Source organism: Nicotiana tomentosiformis, chromosome 5, assembly GCF_000390325.3.
Source record: "Nicotiana tomentosiformis chromosome 5, ASM39032v3, whole genome shotgun sequence".
Lineage (NCBI taxonomy): Eukaryota > Viridiplantae > Streptophyta > Magnoliopsida > Solanales > Solanaceae > Nicotiana > Nicotiana tomentosiformis.
The window spans coordinates 102,117,246-102,140,326 of record NC_090816.1 but is presented as its reverse complement, the minus strand read 5'-3'; the positions used below and the strand labels follow the sequence as shown (position 1 = coordinate 102,140,326).

At 39.8% G+C, this 23,081-nt stretch overlaps 3 protein-coding genes and 1 non-coding gene across 4 annotated transcripts; 2 read left to right on the top strand and 2 right to left on the bottom strand.

Annotated features, from left to right (window-relative positions):
- Positions 1 to 5,162: 5,162 nt before the first annotated feature.
- Positions 5,163 to 6,641, bottom strand: LOC138892898 (uncharacterized). Its single transcript, XM_070176652.1, has 4 exons — positions 6,507 to 6,641; positions 5,974 to 6,223; positions 5,610 to 5,902; positions 5,163 to 5,441 (listed from the first exon to the last, which is right to left on the bottom strand). Exons 1-4 carry the CDS (start codon positions 6,639 to 6,641, stop codon positions 5,163 to 5,165), a joined length of 957 nt encoding a protein of 318 aa, XP_070032753.1.
- An 88-nt stretch (positions 6,642 to 6,729) lies between these two features.
- LOC117277283 (small nucleolar RNA R71) lies at positions 6,730 to 6,836 on the top strand. The gene has a single exon (XR_004507560.1). It is a non-coding gene; the product is annotated as a small nucleolar RNA R71 (small nucleolar RNA).
- A 424-nt stretch (positions 6,837 to 7,260) lies between these two features.
- Positions 7,261 to 8,936, bottom strand: LOC138892897 (uncharacterized). Its single transcript, XM_070176651.1, has 3 exons — positions 8,552 to 8,936; positions 7,944 to 8,446; positions 7,261 to 7,452 (listed from the first exon to the last, which is right to left on the bottom strand). Exons 1-3 carry the CDS (start codon positions 8,934 to 8,936, stop codon positions 7,261 to 7,263), a joined length of 1,080 nt encoding a protein of 359 aa, XP_070032752.1.
- Positions 8,937 to 22,271: 13,335 nt separating this feature from the next.
- Positions 22,272 to 22,637, top strand: LOC104097209 (uncharacterized). Its single transcript, XM_070176650.1, has one exon. The coding sequence runs from the start codon at positions 22,272 to 22,274 to the stop codon at positions 22,635 to 22,637; it is 366 nt and encodes a 121-aa protein (XP_070032751.1).
- Positions 22,638 to 23,081: the final 444 nt, after the last annotated feature.

The following is a 23,081-nucleotide window of genomic DNA, read 5'->3' as shown; positions in this document are numbered from 1 at the left end:
CCCCAAACACGTGTCATCCCACGATTCAACACAACTTTTCCCGATTATCAAGATAATCATGGACATGAATTTAGTCGCTAAAATTTTACTTATACGCATCATTCTTTTCCTTTGCACTTCATAATTTCTCGAGCTTCTAATTTGTATCTTTGTTCTCCATCTTTTGTCTAATTCGCTTCAAACAAAAACCTTTTCCTTCTTCTTATTCAATGGCTTCTTCCTCCAAGTGTGTCGGTTCTTCAAAGAACAAGAAGAAAGTCGAGGACTTTGCTCCTCCAACGGAGGGTTCCATCATCCCAAGAAGACTCAGTACCGCAAAGGATTTTGAAGAGAAATTCCCTAATGCTAACCCTCGCACAAGGGATGTTAGTAGGTACCCTTCTTCCATTCATCCTTTCAGTATTCGTGATATGAAGAAAGACTGTCGCTGCCATGAGTTGAATATCATTGTTCCTGATCTATCGGAACGAGTGACCCTTCCCAAGGAAGATTTTACATATTTTTACACGTATCCCTTTACTTTTGGTGCATTTTCTTTGAGTTGAGAGCTTGATTCTATGATTGCGGAGTTTTGCCTCTACTACCAGGTGTGTTTGGCACAGGTAAGTCCTTCAGTGTGGAGGATGGTCACCTGCATTCGACGTTTGTGCCGAGAGACTGGAGAAGACCTAACATTAGCTAGTATGGTAAATCTGTACTTCGCCAAAATTTTTCATGGGGGTATGATAAACCTCTGCAAACGTGGTCACCATGCTCTGTTGACTAGAATGGATGATGATAATGACCGTGGGTGGACGGAACACTTCGTTGTAGTTTCCACCAATAATATCATTTCGACAACGACTTCATCCTTTCCGGCCGCTTGGAACCGCACTCGTAAGATCTTTATTTAATATATTTTCTTTCACTAAACATGCTTCTATGGCCGTATCGACTCTTCACCCTTCGCATATTTCAGCAACTCGATGGAACCCATCGGTGGTGGAAGGCTTGGACTGGTGAATTTAGAAGATCTTGGACGTCATGATGCCCGAAAATCGTTTGTGGAAAGAACTGGCCCTTAAATATGGGTGGAAGGCCAAAAATCATGATAATTTTAACTTACCTTGCTTCTATTTCTTTTGTATATGAAGAACTTGGTCGAACCCTTCTGACTTGTTCACGAAATTAGGTCTACTTGCTGGTTGTGTTGATGTCCCTGATGAGGACATCTTGGATGATTCTGCTGATGCAGCGAGGCTGCTTCAGGAGGCACTTACTCGAACATGTATCTCCAGGCCTGTTTCGGGGGCAAACACTTCTTTATGGAGTCCCCGACCTGAGGATAAACAACAAAAGAAAAGATGTTCCTCCGCGGCCGGGGAAAAGAATAAGAGGGCAAAAACTGATGCCCCCGAGTCATCTGCAGTGGCGATGGTGACTGGTCGTCCCTCCGGGCCGGTCATAGACACCGTGATGATTGATGATGATGAAGAAGCTAGTGATGAGAGAGCTTCTCTACATAGAAGGCGATGATCCTCATCGTCTCAACAGGATGCTAGGCCTGTTGAGACAGTTACACCAATTGAGGACGATGTCTTGACACTTTGGGGAGAATTTGATTTGGTAGATAATGCCAACTCCCGTATTTGGGCCCCAAGTGATGTGTCCGGTACTGCATGGCTGAGTACCGGATCCCTGCCATCTTTGGTTGGCGAGCGTCCATCCACCAGCACTGTATTTGATGCAGTTGCTTCTTACCCTTTGACTCCATCATCTTCATCTCTATCTCCACCAACACCAGCAACTGCTACATCATTTATACCTCCATCCACTCTTCCACCAGCAACTGCTACATCATTTCCTCAAGCCCCACCTGACCATGGAGAGGGTGTTCCTCTTTCCTAGTCCCCAGTCCATGGGAATTTGGGGCAAAATTATGCCACCCCTTCCGAAGATCCACTAACTAGCGCAAAACACACACTTAAATATGCTCGCTAGTCGAATATAGTATAATATAATATCGTATCCATAGGGATTGGAGTTAAATAATATTATCGTAACTTGTAGCTAGATTGCTATCTAAAATAATCAACAATTGAGAATTATGTGATTTAAAACTAAAATTTACTAAGAATCTAAAGCTAATTGACGAATGACACTCGAACAAAAGTAAGCAAGGAAGATATCAAGGGGAGAAAATAGGGATTGATTGGATAGGTGCAAGATAAATGTGTGGGATTTTACTCTAGTTAAATCACTTCTAATGTTCAGGTGAGTCTCTCGAATTCACTCAATTATTAGTTCAAACATTTAGTAGAAACTCCTATCTCGATTAAGTTTCAACCTAACAATATGAACCAATTTAAGTTCGGTGAAGATATGCACGACTTCGTAGTGGATTGGTCTTTAGGAGAACCTCTCTAGATTATCATCCTAACTAGGTTTAATCAATAATTCAACTAGCCTCTTTCGATTACTAAGAGAAATTAATGAATTCAACCAATAAGATAATGCAAAGATATCACAAGTTATGCCTCTCTCGATTACATGAACATGTGAATATATATGCAATAATTAAAACATCCAAAATGATTCAATACATAAAAACTAGAGTTAATATCCACAGAAAATATCAATACACCAAATCCATCAAACCCTAAAGGGAACTACTCCATAGATATGGAGTAATTCATCACAAATATAAAGAAAAACATAAAACGATCCAAACTCTTGTCTTGAGTGAGGATTGAATGATGAATTCCTTGTGCTTTTGCTTCTCCACCTCCTCCTTAGCCTCCTTAGGTCTTAGATGTGTCAAAAGTCCTAAAAATAACATTTTCCATGTATTTATACCAAGTAGGGTCGGCCCCAGATGAAAACACCTTCTCTTGTGCGAAATATGACAAATACTTTGTAAAACTTGCGCAGGCGCGCCTCATAGGGAGACGCGCCATGCGGGGAATTAGTTGGGAGATCTAGAGAGTTGATTTCTAATAGGCAGCAGGAAAATACACAGGCGCGGTGCACCACGCGCCGCCCCACGCGCCGCGGGTGTGTTGTTTTCTCAATGTACGGATGTTTCTTGACTTTTTGATATCCAAACGTGGTTCTCGACCCCCGAACGCGATCCCGGCTTAATCCCTTGGGCTTTTACTCTGACTTCAGAGCTCCAAATCACTCGAATTCATTCCATAACATCTACATAGCTCGGAATCCTCCTACAAGGCATAAAACACACAATCAGTGCAAAACAATAGCGATTAAAGCTTAAACTCAATTAAAGTGCAGTAAATTAGAGTGCAATAAGCGACTAAAACGTGACATTATAGCCTACCATCAACACCCCACACTTAAATCATTTCTCGTCCTCGAGCAATCAAACTACACTTCATAAAGACACGACCTTTTTAAACAGCTCTCCTAATTCATCATACCAAGAATATTTAACATAGACTAAGTACAATAGTGTAAAATCCTAGCCTTAAGAGTTGAATCACAAGTACCATACATTATTTATAACCCGCTCACTTACTCCAACATAGAGGTCAAGCATTACCTTTCCTTCATGAATCAAGTGCCCTCACTCAACAATAGAGAATAGTTCCGCACACAATGAAATTAAGAACAATTAGGAACTCAAGATAAAAAGAATTCACTCACTCTTAGAAATAACATTTATATGCCACAAAAGATGCACCATAGGCTTGCCCGTAGTGTACTACTCAACTAATCGAGCCCATCCAGTCAAGGATCAAATATGACTTTAATTGGTTGTAATGTAGGTTGCGGGATGGGTATGATACATTTTGATATAAGAGTGACTACACCTCCCTAAGTACCTTAATACATTCAATTTAACATTTTAAAACCCCACACTTATGTCAAACCATACTCCACCTTCACATCAATATACATTAGCTCCCAACTTCTTTAAGCAAAACGACATCAAGAGTTACCACTTTCAACGAACATTTTGCACAACAATACACTTTTTTTCTCTCTTTCTTTTTCAATTCATGTGGCTCTTACTTTTTCAATACGTTGCAACTTTCTCCTTATTTCATTAGTCCCATTCAAAATCCAAACCAACCACCCCACACTTTAACTTTTACAAAGTTTATAATAATTTTAAGTGCTCACGAGAGGTAAAAGATTCAAATAAATGGTCAATTCAAACAAATGGGTAAGACTTGTAATGTGGTTACCAAAGAAATAGGATTACAGTATCAAAGGGGTTAACTACGATGCATAACAATTAGGTGAATAAAAGCATATAACTGGCTCAACAAAAAAAATGCCTAAATCACTTCCAAGACTGAATAAAACTATTATTTTGCTTTGCAAACACACGGGGTAAATTCTAGACATCAAATAAAATGCATAGAATAACACAAAACCTCACACACATATAGCACATAACTCACTTAAGATTGGATCATCAAGATACTCTAGTCAAAGCAGTTAAGCAAAGTTAAAATCCTACAGTTTAAGGTACTTATACAAGAGTCAAAAATGAGTTTAAGCGTCACAACTAAAGCACTCACTATTTTCAAAGCATAATAAAGTTTTAGAGACATTGTCTTCAATTCAAATTATAGCACAAGGTTTCCTACTCCTAAAAAAATAAAAACTAACTATACCCGATTCAAACAAAACCCTTGAAAAAGAACCGCGGCATAAAGAAAAACCAAGGGGGAATTAATACACTACTTAAAAGAGAAAATCTTTTTGTCTTTTTCTTTCGAATTTAATCCCTCAAGAAACCCATCGAATGATATACATCATCGGGAAAAATCAAATTTCTTTCAAATTTTTATGTTGTTTTTTCCGAACTACTACAACAAAAACTACACAAAAAACTAAACCAACACATATACATACAACATACAATTATCCCCTACCCCGCACTTTAATTTGTGACATGTACCCATGACACACAATTAAAAAGTATAAGGTAAAGGAAACTTCCCTGAATATCTAGTCGGAATCTGAGTCGAAGTCGGGCTCCATTCTTCTCGTCCGAACTAATGTGCACATCTAGGCAGACAACTTCTTCTCAGCCTTTTTGGGGTACACCCCACACTTATCTTTTTCAATCACTGGATCCTTCTCCTTCGAACTCTTCACTTTCCACTCAACACTTGCAACTGGCTTCTCCTTTCTCACCCCCGTTTCTACATTCATCTTAAAGTTATAGTCTCCTCACCCACTCTAAGCATGCGTTTTCTATCATGTATGTCTAAGATTGCTCTACTCGTTGCTAAGAATGGTCTTCCTAGGATAAGGGGGACTTCCTTGTTCTCCTCCATATTCACCACTATGAAATCTACAGGAAATACAGACTTATCTACCCGAACTACGACATCTTCAACTATACCCTCAGGGATCAAAGTTGTTTGGTCTGCTAGCTGCAAACATATTGGTGCTGACCTTATCTCTCCAATTTCATCCTCCAGCTTCTTGTAAATAGACAAAGGCATTAGATTAATTGTGTCATCAGAATCACATAAAGGTTTGTCAAAATTAATGGAGACTAAAGAGCAAGGTATAGTAAAATTCCCTAGATCTCCACACTTTTGTGGGAGTTTATTTTGCAAGATTGCACTGCAATGCTCTGTGAGCTTGACCACTGAAGTCTCTTCTATCTTCCTCTTATTTGTAAGGATCTCCTTCAAGAATTTGGCATAAGCTGGCATTTGGAAAATCACTTCTGTGAATGACAAATTTACATTAACCTGTTTCAGCATATCCAGAAATCTCTCAAATTGCTTGTCCAACTTTTCTCTATACAACTTTTGGGGAAAAGGTAAAGCATGCATGTGCTTGCTCTCTTCAGATTCTTCCCTTCTTGAATTCTCTTCCTTCTTCCTTTTCTCAGTTCCTTTCTTGCCTTTCTTCTTCTTATCAACTTTATTTTTAGCTGCTCCCCACTTTCTTTTTCAAGTATCACATCTTTTTGGACTTGGACGGGCTCTTTCAACACTTGCCTACTTCTCAGAGTTACAACATTCACTGTTTCCTTGGGGTTTCTCTCAGTATCAGTTGGCAGAGTGCCTGGGATTCTCTCAGATAATATTGTGGCAATTTGTCCCACTTGTCTCTCCAAATTTCGAAAACCAGTGCCCAGTTCTTTGATGGCTGCTCCATGAGCGTCTAACCTCTCATCTGTCTTGACAATGAAGGCTTTCATTAGATCTTCTAGACCAGGTTGATTGGACTGTTGAGGCTGAAACTGCTGCCTCTATTAATTTTGGAAGATTGGAGCTCCTTGTCCCTGAGGTCTGGGGTTGCTTTGCTGCCATGCATTTGCAGTACCCCTAGGTGAACTCCATGAAACACTAGGGGTGCTTCCGACCCATTTCATTAAAATTATAATTTCCCACAGCATTCACTTCCTCAGTTGAGGCTTGACACTCATGAGTAGGGTGTCCTCTTCCACAAATATCACATGCTACATGAGGTTCACTCTGTATCGCAGCTAAGGTCAACTACCTTATCTCCTTGGACATGGTATCAAGATGTACCTGCAAAGATGTGTTAGCATCAACTTGGTGAACACCAGTCGCTCTTCTTCTTTCAGCACTCTCAGAGGGCCACTGATTTGCATCTTCAGACAATTCATCAAGAATAGTGACTATCTTCTCTGGTGTCTTCTTCATCAATGGGCCTCCAGCTGCATTACTTAATATTCTACGTGTGGCCGGTGTCAACCCATCCCAAAAATCCTAGAGTTGCGTCCAGAGTTCAATTCCGCTATGTTGACACTTTTTGACAATCTCCTTAAACCTCTCCCAAGCTTCAAACACAGTTTCAGTATCTTTCTGGCAGAAGTTATGGATTTCTTTTCTAAACTTGCCCGTCTTAGGTGAGGAAAAATATTTATCAAGAAATTTTCTGGTCATCTCCTCCCATGTTCTAATTGATCCCCGGGGAAAGCTTCTAAGCACTGCTTTGTATCATCTTTGAGTGTGAAGGGGAATGCCCTTAAGTAAACTGCATTTTGTGAACCACCATTGTATTAAAAGGTGTTCATAATCTCGTCGAAGTCCATCAGATGTGTGTTTAGATCTTCGTTCATCTTCCCTCGGAAGACATAACAATTTTGTAGAGTTTGGAGCAACCCTTGCTTCAAATCGAAATTGTTCGCAGCCACTGAAGGTAGTCTAATACTTGATAATTCTTGGTTGTAGACCGGTCTAGCGTAATCACCAAGTGGTCTCCTAGTACCGGGAGCTATGTGTCTAACTGGTCTGCACCCATAGGTTGATTTTGGTTAAGTCAGTGACCCCTTTCTTCTTCATAGATATACTGCGTATCCCTAATAGTTGCTTCCTCAGCATCTCGTGCACCTTTTTCTCTTTGTTGCGCTGCTTCTCTTGCAGCCAAATCAACATTATCATCATCTTCAGCCATAGTTTCTTTGGTTGAGGATTGCCCAACCTTCTCTATATTCTCAGGGAGATTTCTTTCCTTCCTCAGTTGTCGCAGTTATTTTTCTATTTCTGGTTCATATGGTAGCAATTCCTCCCCAGAAGATCAAGTCATGCACCACTCTTACCTGCAACATGTGCACAGTCAAAGAACTCCAACCGTACAACAACAACAACAACAACAACAACAACGTACCCAGTATTATCCCATACCGTGAGGTCTGGGGAGGGTAGTGTGTACGCAGACCTTACCCCTACCTTGTGAGGATAGAGAGGCTATTTCCAATAGACCCTCGGCTCAGGAAAGAATAAGCACCGCATTAATGAAAATATAGACAAGAATGGACAGTACCAAAAAGCCATATAAAAGTAGAATAAAAACAACAAGACAGTAAGGTGATCAACAATGAAAGAAAGCAACGGTTAGTCATAAAAACCTACTACCAACAGAAAGCGAGACTGCGTGCCAATACTATTGTTATGAACACTCTAGACTACCTACTCTACTACCCTAATCCTCGACCTCCATACCTTCCTATTAAGGGTCATGTCTTCGGTCAGCTGAAGTTGTGCCATGTCTTGCCTAATCACATCTCCCCACCTCTTCTTTAGCCTACCTCTACCTCTTCGTAGGCCCTCTAATGTCAACCCCTCACACCTCCTCACCGGTGCGTCTATACTCCTACTCCTCACAAGACCAAACCACCTGAGCCGTGCTTCCTGCATCTTATCCTCAATAGGGGCCACACACACCTTGTCACGAATAACCTCATTTCTGATCCTATCTAACCTGGTGTGCTTGCACATCCATATCAACATCCTCTTCTCTGCTACCTTCATCTTCTGGATATGAGCGATCTTGACTGGCCAACACTCAGCCCCATACAACATCGTTGGTCTGACCACCACTCTGTAGAACTTATCCTTAAATTTTGATGGCACCTTCTTGTCACACAAAATACCTGAAGCGAGTCTCCATTCCATCCATCCCGCACCAATACGATGTGTGACATCTTTATCAATCTCCCCATCCCCTTGAATAATAGACCCAAGGTACTTAAAACTCCATCTCCTTGGGATGACCTGCGAGTCCAGCCTCACCTCCCCTTACCCTCCTTGAATCTCGCCACTGAACTTACACTCCAAGTATTCTGTCTTGGTACTGCTCAACTTGAAACCTTTAGATTCCAGGGTCTGCCTCCATACCTCTAATTGCGCGTTCACGTTGTCTCGCGTCTCGTCAATCAATACAATGTCATCTATAAATAGCATGCACCACGACACCTCCCCTTGAAAGTGGCGCGTCAGTACGTCCATCACCAGAGAAAACAAAAAAGGGTTGAGTGCCGACCCCTGATGCAACCCCATCATAACCGGAAAATAGTCCGAGTCCCCACCTACCGTCCTTACTCGGGTCTTTACTCTATCATACATGTCCTTAATCAACCTAACGTAGGTACCAGGTACACCTCTAGCCTCCAAACATCTCCACAAATCCTCCCTCAGAACTTTATTATACGCCATTTCTAAGTCGATGAACACCATATGCAAGTCCTTCTTTCTCTCCTTGTACTACTTCATCAATCTCCTAACAAGGTGGATAGCTTTTGTAGTTGAACGCCCCGGCATAAATCCAAACTGGTTCTCAAAAATATAGACACACTCCTCCTTACCCTTAGCTCTACCACTCTTTCCCAGACTTTCATAGTTTGGCTAAGCAGCTTGATACCCCGATAGTTATTACAATTTTGGATATCACCCTTGTTCTTGTAACACCAACCGTAAAAAGGGAAAAATAAAAATAAAAAGAAAAAGAAAAATTCCTAAATTAGCACTACAACTATTTCAAACACTATTGATTGCCAATCCCCGGCAACGACGCCACAATTTGATGAGCGCAAAACACACAGTTAAATATGCTCGCTAGTCGAATATAGTATAATATAATATCGTATCCACAGGGATTGGAGTTAAATAGTATTATAATAGTTTGTAGCTAGATTTCTATCCAACATAATCAATAGTTGAGAATTATGTAATTTAAAACTAAAATTTACTAAGAATCTAAAGCTAATTGACGAATGACACTCGAACAAAAGTAAGCAAGGAAGATATCAAGGGGAGAAAATAGGGATTGATTGGATAGGTTAAAGATATATGTCTGGGATTTAACTCTAGTTAATTCACTCTAATGTTCAAGTGAGTCTCTCGAATTCACTCAATTATTAGTTCAAATGTTTAGCAGAAACTCCTATCTCGATTAAGTTTCAACCTAACAATATGAACCAATTTAAGCTCGGTGAAGATATGTACGACTTCATAGTGGATTGGTCTCTAGGAGAACCTCTCTCGATTATCCTCCTAACTAGGTTTAATCAACAATTCAACTAGCCTCTTTCGATTACTAAGAGGAATTAATGATTTCAACTAATAAGATAATGCAAAGATATCACAAGTTATTCCTCTTTCGATTACATGAACATGTAAATATAGATGCAACAATTAAAATATCCAAAATGATTCACTACATAAAAACTAGAGTTAATATCCACAAACAAATATCAATACACCAAATCCATCAAACCCTAAAGGGAACTACTCCATAGATATGGAGTAATTCATCACAAATATAAAGAAAAATATAAAACGATCCAAACTCTTGTCTTGAGTGAGGATTTAATGATGAATTCCTTGTGCTTTTGCTTCTCCACCTCCTCCTTAGCCTCCTTAGGTCTTAGATTTGTCAAAAGTCCTAAATATAATGTTTTTCCATGTATTTATACCAAGTAGGGTCGGGCCCAGATGAAAACACCTTCTCCTGCGCGAAATAGGACAAATACTCTGTAAAAATTGCACAAGCGCGCCGCATGGGGATACTCACCATGCGGGAAATTAGTAAGAAATCCAAAAAGTTGATTTCTGATAGGCAGCAGGAAAATACACAGGCGCGGCATGCCACGCACTGCCCCACGCACCGCGGATGTGTTGTTTTCTTGGAGTACAGATTTTTCTTGACTTTTTGTTATCCAGACGTGGTTCTCGGCCCCGAACGCGATCTCGGCTTAATTCCTTGGGCTTTTAGTCAGACTTCAGAGCTCCAAATTACTCGAATTCATTCCATAATATCTACATAGCTCGGAATCCTCCTACAAGGCTAAAACACATAATCAGTGCAAAATACTAGTGATTAAAGCTCAAACTCAATTAAAGTGCAGTACATTAGAGTGCAATAAGTGACTAAAGAATGAGTTTATAGCCTACTATCATCCACAAATGAGGAGGAATATTATTCTTTCGGTCTCTACCAGATGCAACTTGCTCTTCCGGCCGGTGGAGCTTGCTAACTATCTGAACCTTTGGCTTTAGAGAAATATTGGAAAAATATTCAAGCACTCTCGGGGGAGTGTTTGTTCAACAATGCCATGCACAATGCCGCAACGGTGCGTTCCTTTCTTCATTTGTTATTTCTTCTACTCTTGTATGAATGTGTTTTAAGTTTTACTTCTTCTAGTTTTGTAGGACAACTTTCTTGCTTCTGAGGGCCTTCAGAGGTTGATTCGTGAGATGGTGGAACTTGCCTCTGAATGGAATCAACTTTTGGTGGAACGAGACCAAACTGTTCTCCGCCTCTCAGAACTGGAAACTAAAGCTACTGAGGCTGTTATTTTGGAGGCTCGTTTGCAGCAAAGCGAGCAAGAAGTGGTAACCCTCAGCCAAGAAATTGGCCCGCTAAGGGTTAGATTTGATGAATCCAAGGCCAAATGGGCTTAAGTCCAGGATGCTGTTCTTGTTGCAACCGAGCGCGAGGCTGTTACTGCCGAAAATGTGACTGACTTAGAAGCAACCTTGAACTCCAAAATTGGAGAGCTTGTTGTTGTGAGGGAGAAACATACCATGTTAGAAGATAAGTACAGGAAAACTATCTAGCATAATAGGCTCTTTAGTTCAACTGTCTGCGACTTTGATGTCAGCCTCAAATCTGCTAGGTCCGCCCTGTTGATATATATATATATATATATACCCTCAAAATAGCGCATATGCATCATCATTTGATTTATAAGCATACACAAGTATGTTTCATAATTTTCCATAATTTTTAAAGATTTTAAATCAATTTATATATATATATATATATACCTTCAAAATAGCGCATATGCATCATCATTTGATTTATAAGCATACACAGGTATGTTTCATAATTTTCCATAATTTTTAAAGATTTTAAATCAATTTATTTCTGAATTTTTATTATATAAATATCCAATAATTATCCTACAAATTATTTTTATGATGATTTAATAATATAAAATTATTATTTATACCAATATGAGGTTTTAAATATTTTCAGTGCATTTATCATAATTACATTTGTATTCTTTAGGGCCAAATTGCATATTTTGCAATAATAGCCCATATGCTTATATAATTAGATTATTCATACAGAAAATGACTTTTTATATTTTTATAATAATAAGTAATTATTTTTAATCATTTTCATGCACAAATGATATTTTTTTTATTTATTAATTATTTTATAAATTATTTATTTGTTAAATAGTGGGTATTTAAAATCTAGCCCTAAAATCTCCTATTTTCGGATTTAACCCAAGACCCTTACACCAGCCCAATACCCTTGGCCAAGACCCATTAGCACAATCCCCATACCCATTTAAACACCCGACCTAGGATCCCTTTAAATCGTGACTGTTGATCTCTAAGATCAACGGTCCACGTTACACCCTCCCCTTTAAACCAACCTAAACCTCTAGACCTAATCATTCTATACCACCTCGCCGCCCTGGAATTCCCTCGTCTCTCATCTCTGATGAACCCTAGCCGCCGTTCCTATCAAACACCCCCAAATCCGGCCCCAAAACGGAATCCACCATGGATTCCCTTACCTTATTTACCTCTCATCACCACTGGCCACTTGTCTATGATCTTGCTTAGTTGCTTGCCTAACATGGCAAGCAAATCTTGCCAAAATCGAACCAAATCGGTTCACACCTCTAATGTCTGTGGCTATTCCGTCTATGTTCATCATTGATTCTTTGTGAGTAATGAATATTCTTCATATCTGTTGATGATTCTTACCTACCCCAAATTAGGGTTTTCAAACCCTTTCAATCGGACCAAAATAGGTCCGATTTTCTGATTTTTAATGTTATTCTGCTTCTATTCATCTTATTTTGTGCGATTTTTACTTTATTTTCTACTGATTTCACACTTTTCCTAAAACTAGGGTTTGAAACTTTCTCCTTTTCTTACCGATTCTGGTGAATCTTTCCTTTCTATGTTCGATTACTTTCTTTCCTTATGTTTTCCCTAATTTGTACTTTAATATTTGTTTAAATATTATGAATAATTTTTGTTTTGGTATTATTTATGTTTCCTTTAATATTTACTTAAATGTTCTGAATAATTTTTGTTTCGATATTATTTGCGTGTCCTTTAAAGTATGCCTTAATAAGTCTGAACGATTTTATGTTTTGGTATGTCTGTGTATTTACCTTAAATATTCTGAATAATCTCAAGTGTTTCCCTAATTTGCTGAATCCCTTGATTTGTGCCCTAAATTACCTATACCTGATTCTGAAATATTTTCTTGCATATGACTGATTTGTTTCCATGTTTATGTGCTGATTTCTATCACTATATATACTCTTCCCTCATTCCCTTTTAAAAGGACCTTCGACTACTTTCTGAACTCACTATAGACTTACTAGACCTAAGGTTATACCGATTTCACATTCTATACTCTAACTTTGGCCGGCTGGAAGCCAAGGCTAGTCAGCTCTGAAATCTTGCTATATACTGTGGACTTCCATACTTTGTGCATTTTTCTCGCTTAACTGGTGAGTCACCCAACTTCTGCACTTTCATTCTTACATGTCCCTAATTTGTATATGTGATTACTACTGAATTTGTTAATCAATATGCTTTGGAAGGGTGTTTAAGTATAGCTCTATCAAATCTGTATGTCTTTGTCCCTTTAACACTTAATTGCTCCTAATGTTACATGTGCTGAAGTTATTTGAACTTATTTAAGGTCTATCCAGTTAGTGTATCAATCTTTGAATGCCTATGAACATGTTTATCCCCTTACCCTGAATCCTTGCAGTGAATGCCTCATATCTGTGACTCTTATTACTAGTTATAATCTGCCTCTTTGCTATTGTGTTAACATGATCACTCGATCCCACACCCCCTCTAGTGTTTGTTTGTAATTTGGAATAGCTGTCTCATCATGTTCGAATTGCTGCTTTATCCTTTGACACAAACTGGATCATCTTTGGTTAGATCATTATAACAAAGTTACCTGCTACTTAACATGATTTTACTGAGTGTGTGTGTCTTGACTTATGACTGTAAGCATGATGCCCTCCCCCCTTCTATGATGTTGTTCTGGTTTTCTTGATGATAACACTAGGTTATGTACTTAACATGATTCAACATGCTTTAACTCATTCTACACCTCTAACTTTGCCAAACTTGCAAACATGTTCTTTGCCAACTTTTAGCATGTGACTGCTACTGTGCTGAGTTTGAAACCTGTTTATCAGTTTCATTAAACTAGTTCTTTTTTTAAGTTCTATTTAAGTGTCTGCTTGTTGACTCAATTTGGTCATGTCGGTTTAAATCCTCAATTCACGTCTTCTCAATTTTGGTCTTTCTTTCTCTATCACCTAAGCTCTTTTAAATCCTATTCTTAGCCAATGCTGCCCAAGTTCTGTCCTTTAGCCTCCCTAGTGTGAGCACTACTCAGGGTTCATTAGAGACCCTTGTGAACTCTGACACACTAGGATTTGGTCCCTAATCCCTCCTCTAAACTATTCTTGTTAACCACCCTAGTGTGAGCACTGCCATGGGTTCTTGAAGCCCTTTGGAACTCTGACACACAATGGCCTTGGTTCTATATGCTCAACTCTATCTTGTGCTCGCTGGGTGAATCATTCAATTCTTGGCCGTTGTATGTCTATGAGTGTGTAACTTGGAGACTGTTATGATTTGTGAGAATAAAGGCCAGGCCTGTCCAGGTGTATTTTGGGCTTGCTGTAGGCTCCCTATAGTTATTCTCCTATGTAATTCATGCTATTCATTCTGGGTTTGTAATAATTATTATAATAACATTTGGGGTATTAGTGAAATTAGAAAAGGGATTTTTATCTTATATTTGAATAAATGGGGTAGAAATCGTGCCTATAAGTTCAATAATGTATGTTTAGTTATCGTGTGTTAGAAATCATGCATATAGGTATCCTATTATGTTCAGTCATTATATGTTAGCAATCCTGCCTATGGTTTCAATACTTGGTTCAATTATTTTTTATATTTTTGTTTATTAGAAACTATGCCTATAGGGAATTGTATGATTCAATATGCGTTTACATGCTGCCCTATTCACAAATTGTGGAGATCATGTCTATAGGATCTAAAATCGGATTAAATTGTAGAAAGCATGCCTGTAGGTCTAAATCAGTTTAATTATCATCTTGCTCGTTTATTCAGGAGTTCTCGACACTGTGTCATTATTATCACTAGAAAATATGCCTATATGACTAAATAAGTAATTCTGAATATCCGTACGTGATTACCATTATTTATTATTGAGTAGAACACCTAGACATCATGCCTATAGGTTTAATCCCCTTATGCTTAAAATCAGTATGCAAATTAGGTAGGTTTCTTGAAATCGTATTTAGGAAATGGCATTTGCGTGTAGGTGTCTGCTCATTAATTTGGTATAACATAGAGATCCTGGATAGGATTCTGCAACCTTAACTAATTAAAATCTGTTAATGTTAATCAGTTTGGCATGTATTTGTTGTCTAAATGAGAAGGCTAAATTGAGCCCTTATTTGCTTATATGTGAAAGACCTAAATGTTTTGCTTGTCGCATAGTATTTTTCTCTTTTGAGCAACCTAAGTTAAAGTCTAGAACCACCCTGAAATAGAGGTCCAAATGCCTCCTGGACCATAGGCGTGGGACGGGTAGTGCACGCATAGAGTACGACTTTGAATTGACTAGTGCGCTTTAGGTAAACAACTTAAAGATAGTAATCGGGTAGCAGGAGATGATAGTCCGTGCCCGCTAAATAATATGAGTAACACCCCATCTTGAGGGAGTTGCGAAGTATTATTTATGTTGCACGGGATGATCCTTTAGGCTAAAAAACTTAGGACTCCCCCCACCTTTATTTAAAGTCAATCATTTTATTTGCCCAAATTGCTTCCCTTCTCTTAGACTAATTCATATAATTTGAGTTCGGCCGGGACCCACCGTTGTGGACCTCGAGGAGTGCCTAACACCTTCTCCTCAAGGTAATTTGAGCCCTTACCCGATCTTTGGTGACACGAACTGGTTAATCCAGAGTTATTTGCAAAATATGTGCCCTAACACACCTTAATCCGTTAGGTGGCGACTCTCTCTTTTAGTACCCTTCCTTTAAAAGAGTTGTCATGACATCGAAGCCCGATTTTGCGAGAAAAAAGGGGCGCGACAGCATGGCGACTCTGCTGGGGATATTTTTAGGCTCTTACCATAGCGAACTTGGTCTATATGGATTAGTCTTCTTTGATGAATGTGTTTCCTTGTTCTTTATCGTTACATGAACATCCCGCTTCCATTTTCCTCTTTTATGGCTACATGCACACCCTTTCCCCCATTTCCCTCTATTTTGAATTTGTATGCAAATCTTTGCTTAATTTGGTTACAATGTGCGTTTTCCTTTATTTCCTAGTCATGTTCACCTGGTCCGAATCATTTTTAAATTTGCTACATCATGTCTCTCTCCCTACCCCTACCCCCTTTGGTTGCTTTATTACAATCCTTTCATATTGAGCGAACTAACTTCTTCCTTGTTTTTCTTTCTTTTTATGTCTTTACGTTTCATTTAATACTGCATTTATCGTCTTCATCACGCAAAATACTTGACAACGTATTGTTTTATCTTTGCATAAAGCATGCTCCACATTATATTCCACTCGTGCGTAACTAATACCATATCGACACTTGATGAGTGTCCGCGCTCTTCCTAAATCACCCTTTAAATTTGGAAAGGCTTATTTGCGGTAAAACTAGTCGATCAACGGTGCAATAGACGGTTCCGTGCCTTCCCCTCTCAAGTTTTCTACTTGAGGGTATCGATCTAGACTTTTCTAGAAACCCCCACTCTTATATTAACTGTGCATGAATCATGTCTAAACCTAGTATGGGTTAGAACGCTGTCCGCATAATAACTCTTTAAGGCAAGCCTTGTCCAAAGCCCGCCGGGATTTCCTTAAATCCCAATGGGTACGATCATAATATGTGCATTATTTGGAGAAAACATGCCGATATGCTAATTATTAAGGTGTAAATAGTTGAATCCAGAGGGGAAAGGGCTAACTTTATTTGTTTTGCAGAAATGAGGCACGAAGTCCCCAGGTTCGACATGGTTCGAAGTATCCCACATTTGTTGCTAGATTGGTGGGAATATCTCTCGCCGAGCAACAAAAACCATGTGAAAAACGTTCTTGGGAATTTACCTTCTTTGTTAGATATTCAGTCGAACAATGTGTTAATTAAGGCTTCCACCTTGTTCTGGGATGAGAAGAGGGCCGTCTTCCATTTTGGTGATATAGAAATGACTCCCCTTCTAGAGGAAATAGGAGGCTTCGCTGGGCTCCCATGGGATAGCCCTGGCTTGTGGGTACCGAAAAACCGTACTTCTCGAGGTTTCCTAAAAATGATGGGTTTTAGGAAAAATGATGAGTTAGTCTGTCTAAAGAAATCTTACATACCATTCGACTTCCATTATGAGCGTTATGGTCACAACAAGTCATATCACCTTTTCCATGATGAATTTGCCATCACTTCTTTGGGTTGGACTCACCGCCGGGTTATTTTATTCATTGTCTATTTCTGGGGATGCTGATATTCCCGATACAAGGAGAAAGGATCCACACTCACCTAGCTATGGTCACTAAGACCCTAATGGTAGGAATTGAGGGGCAAACTTACACTATTGTCCCAATGATCGTGACTGAGATGTACCAAGCCTTAGACTGTTGCAAAAAAGGGATATAGGAATTTCGAGGGTTGCAATCTGTTGCTGCAAATATGGTTATTGGAACACCTTCAGAGAGGACAATACCGTCAAGAATTTCCGCGATGACCATGGAATGACCACATAGCTTATCACCATCCGAAAAGAATGAATTTTACCCCAGATAGGTTTGCACAACCGGGAAACGCTGTGAGCTGGGTATATTTCTTTAGCAATTTGACTGATGACAAGATACATTGGATGTTCGAGTGGTTCCCTAGCAGTGAATTCATCATCAGGTCGAGAGATGTTCCTCATCTAGTGCTAATCGGATTAAGGGGAATCTATCCTTATGCTCCTATTAGAATCATGAGGCAAGCTGGGAGAAAACATGTTATACCACGAGTTTCCAAAATGGTTCATTACAAAGCAGATTTCCAAGGGAATGTCATTCTATTCAAGTTCGAGGCACAACACATGTGGCATCAAAAGATTATTGTGGATAAAGATACCATTGAGCCAGACAGGTATCATGCCGTCCATGTGTACTCCTACCCATCATGGTTGGTCGATGACATAGCAAGAGAGGTCAAGCCAGGGGTTGATTTGAGAAATAGGGTCATAGACGATGTTGCTGAAGCACAAGTCAAATACAGGAGGTTGCACAAAAGGGTCTTTGAATCTGAGTTCAGGCATTTGGAACACCATAAAGTGGATATCGAACTTGAGGGTACCGATCTAGACTTTTCTAGAAACCCCCACTCTTATATTAACTGTGCATGAATCATGTCTAAACCTAGTATGGGTTAGAACGCTGTCCGTATAATAACTCTTTAAGGCAAGCCTTGTCCAAAGCCCGCCGGGATTTCCTTAAATCCCAATGGGTACGATCATGATATGTGCATTATTTGGAGAAAACATGCCGATATGCTAATTATTAAGGTGTAAATAGTTGAATCCAGAGGGGAAAGGGCTAACTTTATTTGTTTTGCAGAAATGAGGCACGAAGTCCCCAGGTTCGACATGGTTCGAAGTATCCCACATTTGTTGCTAGATTGGTGGGAATATCTCTCGCCGAGCAACAAAAACCATGTGAAAAACGTTCTTGGGAATTTACCTTCTTTGTTAGATATTCAGTCGAACAATGTGTTAATTGAGGCTTCCACCTTGTTCTGGGATGAGAAGAGGGCCGTCTTCCATTTTGGTGATATAGAAATGACTCCCCTTCTAGAGGAAATAGGAGGCTTCGCTGGGCTCCCATGGGATAGCCCTGGCTTGTGGGTACCGAAAAACCGTACTTCTCGAGGTTTCCTAAAAATGATGGGTTTTAGGAAAAATGATGAGTTAGTCTGTCTAAAGAAATCTTACATACCATTCGACTTCCATTATGAGCGTTATGGTCACAACAAGTCATATCACCTTTTCCATGATGAATTTGCCATCACTTCTTTGGGTTGGACTCACCGCTGGGTTATTTTATTCATTGTCTGTTTCTGGGGATGCTGATATTCCCGATACAAGGAGAAAGGATCCACACTCACCTAGCTATGGTCACTAAGACCCTAATGGTAGGAATTGAGGGGCAAACTTACACTATTGTCCCAATGATCGTGACTGAGATGTACCAAGCCTTAGACTGTTGCAAAAAAGGGATATAGGAATTTCGAGGGTTGCAATCTGTTGCTGCAAATATGGTTATTGGAACACCTTCAGAGAGGACAATACCGTCAAGAATTTCCGCGATGACCATGGAATGACCACATAGCTTATCACCATCCGAAAAGAATGAATTTTACCCCAGACAGGTTTGCACAACCGGGAAACGCTGTGAGCTGGGTATATTTCTTTAGCAATTTGACTGATGACAAGATACATTGGATGTTCGAGTGGTTCCCTAGCAGTGAATTCATCATCAGGTCGAGAGATGTTCCTCATCTAGTGCTAATCGGATTAAGGGGAATCTATCCTTATGCTCCTATTAGAATCATGAGGCAAGCTGGGAGAAAACATGTTATACCACGAGTTTCCAAAATGGTTCATTACAAAGCAGATTTCCAAGGGAATGTCATTCTATTCAAGTTCGAGGCACAGCACATGTGGCATCAAAAGATTATTGTGGATAAAGATACCATTGAGCCAGACAGGTATCATGCCGTCCATGTGTACTCCTACCCATCATGGTTGGTCGATGACATAGCAAGAGAGGTCAAGCCAGGGGTTGATTTGAGAAATAGGGTCATAGACGATGTTGCTGAAGCACAAGTCAAATACAGGAGGTTGCACAAAAGGGTCTTTGAATCTGAGTTCAGGCATTTGGAACACCATAAAGTGGATATCGAACTTGAGGGTACCGATCTAGACTTTTCTAGAAACCCCCACTCTTATATTAACTGTGCATGAATCATGTCTAAACCTAGTATGGGTTAGAACGCTGTCCGCATAATAACTCTTTAAGGCAAGCCTTGTCCAAAGCCCGCCGGGATTTCCTTAAATCCCAATGGGTACGATCATGATATGTGCATTATTTGGAGAAAACATGCTGATATGCTAATTATTAAGGTGTAAATAGTTGAATCCAGAGGGGAAAGGGCTAACTTTATTTGTTTTGCAGAAATGAGGCACGAAGTCCCCAGGTTCGACATGGTTCGAAGTATCCCACATTTGTTGCTAGATTGGTGGGAATATCTCTCGCCGAGCAACAAAAACCATGTGAAAAACGTTCTTGGGAATTTACCTTCTTTGTTAGATATTCAGTCGAACAATGTGTTAATTGAGGCTTCCACCTTGTTCTGGGATGAGAAGAGGGCCGTCTTCCATTTTGGTGATATAGAAATGACTCCCCTTCTAGAGGAAATAGGAGGCTTCGCTGGGCTCCCATGGGATAGCCCTGGCTTGTGGGTACCGAAAAACCGTACTTCTCGAGGTTTCCTAAAAATGATGGGTTTTAGGAAAAATGATGAGTTAGTCTGTCTAAAGAAATCTTACATACCATTCGACTTCCATTATGAGCGTTATGGTCACAACAAGTCATATCACCTTTTCCATGATGAATTTGCCATCACTTCTTTGGGTTGGACTCACCGCCGGGTTATTTTATTCATTGTCTGTTTCTGGGGATGCTGATATTCCCGATACAAGGAGAAAGGATCCACACTCACCTAGCTATGGTCACTAAGACCCTAATGGTAGGAATTGAGGGGCAAACTTACACTATTGTCCCAATGATCGTGACTGAGATGTACCAAGCCTTAGACTGTTGCAAAAAAGGGATATAGGAATTTCGAGGGTTGCAATCTGTTGCTGCAAATATGGTTATTGGAACACCTTCAGAGAGGACAATACCGTCAAGAATTTCCGCGATGACCATGGAATGACCACATAGCTTATCACCATCCGAAAAGAATAAATTTTACCCCAGACAGGTTTGCACAACCGGGAAACGCTGTGAGCTAGGTATATTTCTTTAGCAATTTGACTGATGACAAGATACATTGGATGTTCGAGTGGTTCCCTAGCAGTGAATTCATCATCAGGTCGAGAGATGTTCCTCATCTAGTGCTAATCGGATTAAGGGGAATCTATCCTTATGCTCCTATTAGAATCATGAGGCAAGCTGGGAGAAAACATGTTATACCACGAGTTTCCAAAATGGTTCATTACAAAGCAGATTTCCAAGGGAATGTCATTCTATTCAAGTTCGAGGCACAGCACATGTGGCATCAAAAGATTATTGTGGATAAAGATACCATTGAGCCAGACAGGTATCATGCCGTCCATGTGTACTCCTACCCATCATGGTTGGTCGATGACATAGCAAGAGAGGTCAAGCCAGGGGTTGATTTGAGAAATAGGGTCATAGACGATGTTGCTGAAGCACAAGTCAAATACAGGAGGTTGCACAAAAGGGTCTTTGAATCTGAGTTCAGGCATTTGGAACACCATAAAGTGGATATCGAAGCAATCAATGAATGGAGGGGAATCACTACTAAATCAACAGAAAGGTTGGAGTATTTGGAGCAGGGTTGATGGAACTTGAGGGAAAGATGAGGAAAAGGGTCTCAGATTGTCAGAATGCAGAGGGCAATGAAGGAGGACATCTAGCAAGGGCGTATCTGCTATTGGACATACGCGACCTGGGGAATCTGATTGACGGGGCTAAGAAGGCCAAGCTTGGAGAAGGTCCCTCTAGGACCAAGTAGATTAGGGGTGATGTTTTCTAGATTCGTTTTAGAATTTGATTGTAGTAAGGAAAATGCCACTAGTGACTCTTTATAATTATTGTCGTTTTAGTAGAGATTTGGTCTATTTATCATATTAATAAAATGATGCAGTTATCGACATTGAGTTTTATCAAAAGCTATATGTCTCTAGGCCTACCTCGGGCACGATGAGGTTCCCAAATTAGAATGTGAATTCCGCAATACGTGTTTAAATATCGTTAATATCCTTTTAATACTCTTTACTGACTTGGTTACCTTTTGCTTTTTCTTTCTTTTGATTATTCCCATTCCCAATTATTGGTTCGTGCATACTGGCATCTTCTCAAGAACTGGACCGCTGCACCATCCCGGGCCCGTCGAGTTCCTAGGTAGCCTGGCAAATTAGCATAAATTACTTTTAAAAAGTAGTTTTGAGCATTTGAGACATTTTTCAGTATTCTGTTTTGAAATAATTGCTCGAGCCATCAAGACGCACTTGTTGACGTTTTTAAGATTTTTTTAATGCATTACTGCTTTTCATATTTATTATTATTTTTACATTTTTCTTTTCAACATTATTATTACCTATCCCGATGAACCTACGACTATGACATGTAATGAGACAACGCAACATGAGGATAGTGATTCAGTCAATCATTACTCACAACGCCGCCAATTTAAATAGCGATTTGATGAAAGCCATGTGTGAAACGTTCAAGATCAAGCATAGGAACTCCACGGCATACAAATCGCAAATGAACAAAGCTGTAGAAGCCTCCAACAAGAACATCAAGAAGATACTGAGGAAAATGGTAGATAATTACAAACAATGGCACGAGAAGCTGCCATTTGCTCTGCTCAGGTATCGTACTACAGTTCGCACATCAACTGGGGCAACTCCCTACTTATTGGTTTATGGTACTGAAGCGATTATTCCTACCGAAGTAGAGATCCCTTCCTTAAGAATCATACAAGAAGATGAGCTCAGCGATGCATAATGGGTACAAAGAAGCTATGAACAACTGGCCCTCATTAATGGAAAGAGAATGAATGCAGTATGTCACAGTCAACTCTACCAGAACAGAATGGCAAGAGCTTTTAACAAAAAAGTCAGACCAAGGCAATTCACATCGGGGCAGTTGGCAAGGGCCCTACATGGTTCACTGAGTACTAACAGGAGGAGCACTCATACTCGCAGAAATGGACAGAGAGGTTTGGCCAAAGCCTATCAATTTAGACGCAGTCAAAAGATATTATGTTTAGAATGTTTGTATTTCTTCATCTGATGTAATTGAACTACGCTTGGCCTGATTCCCGTTAAAGAGGGGATACGTAGGCAGCCCTGTGGGTTCGGTCATAATTCAATAAAATTCTCATTTTCCCCACAATCAGAAACTGGGGCAGAATTTTGAGGAGGACCCTCAAAATTCCGGGGCAAACTC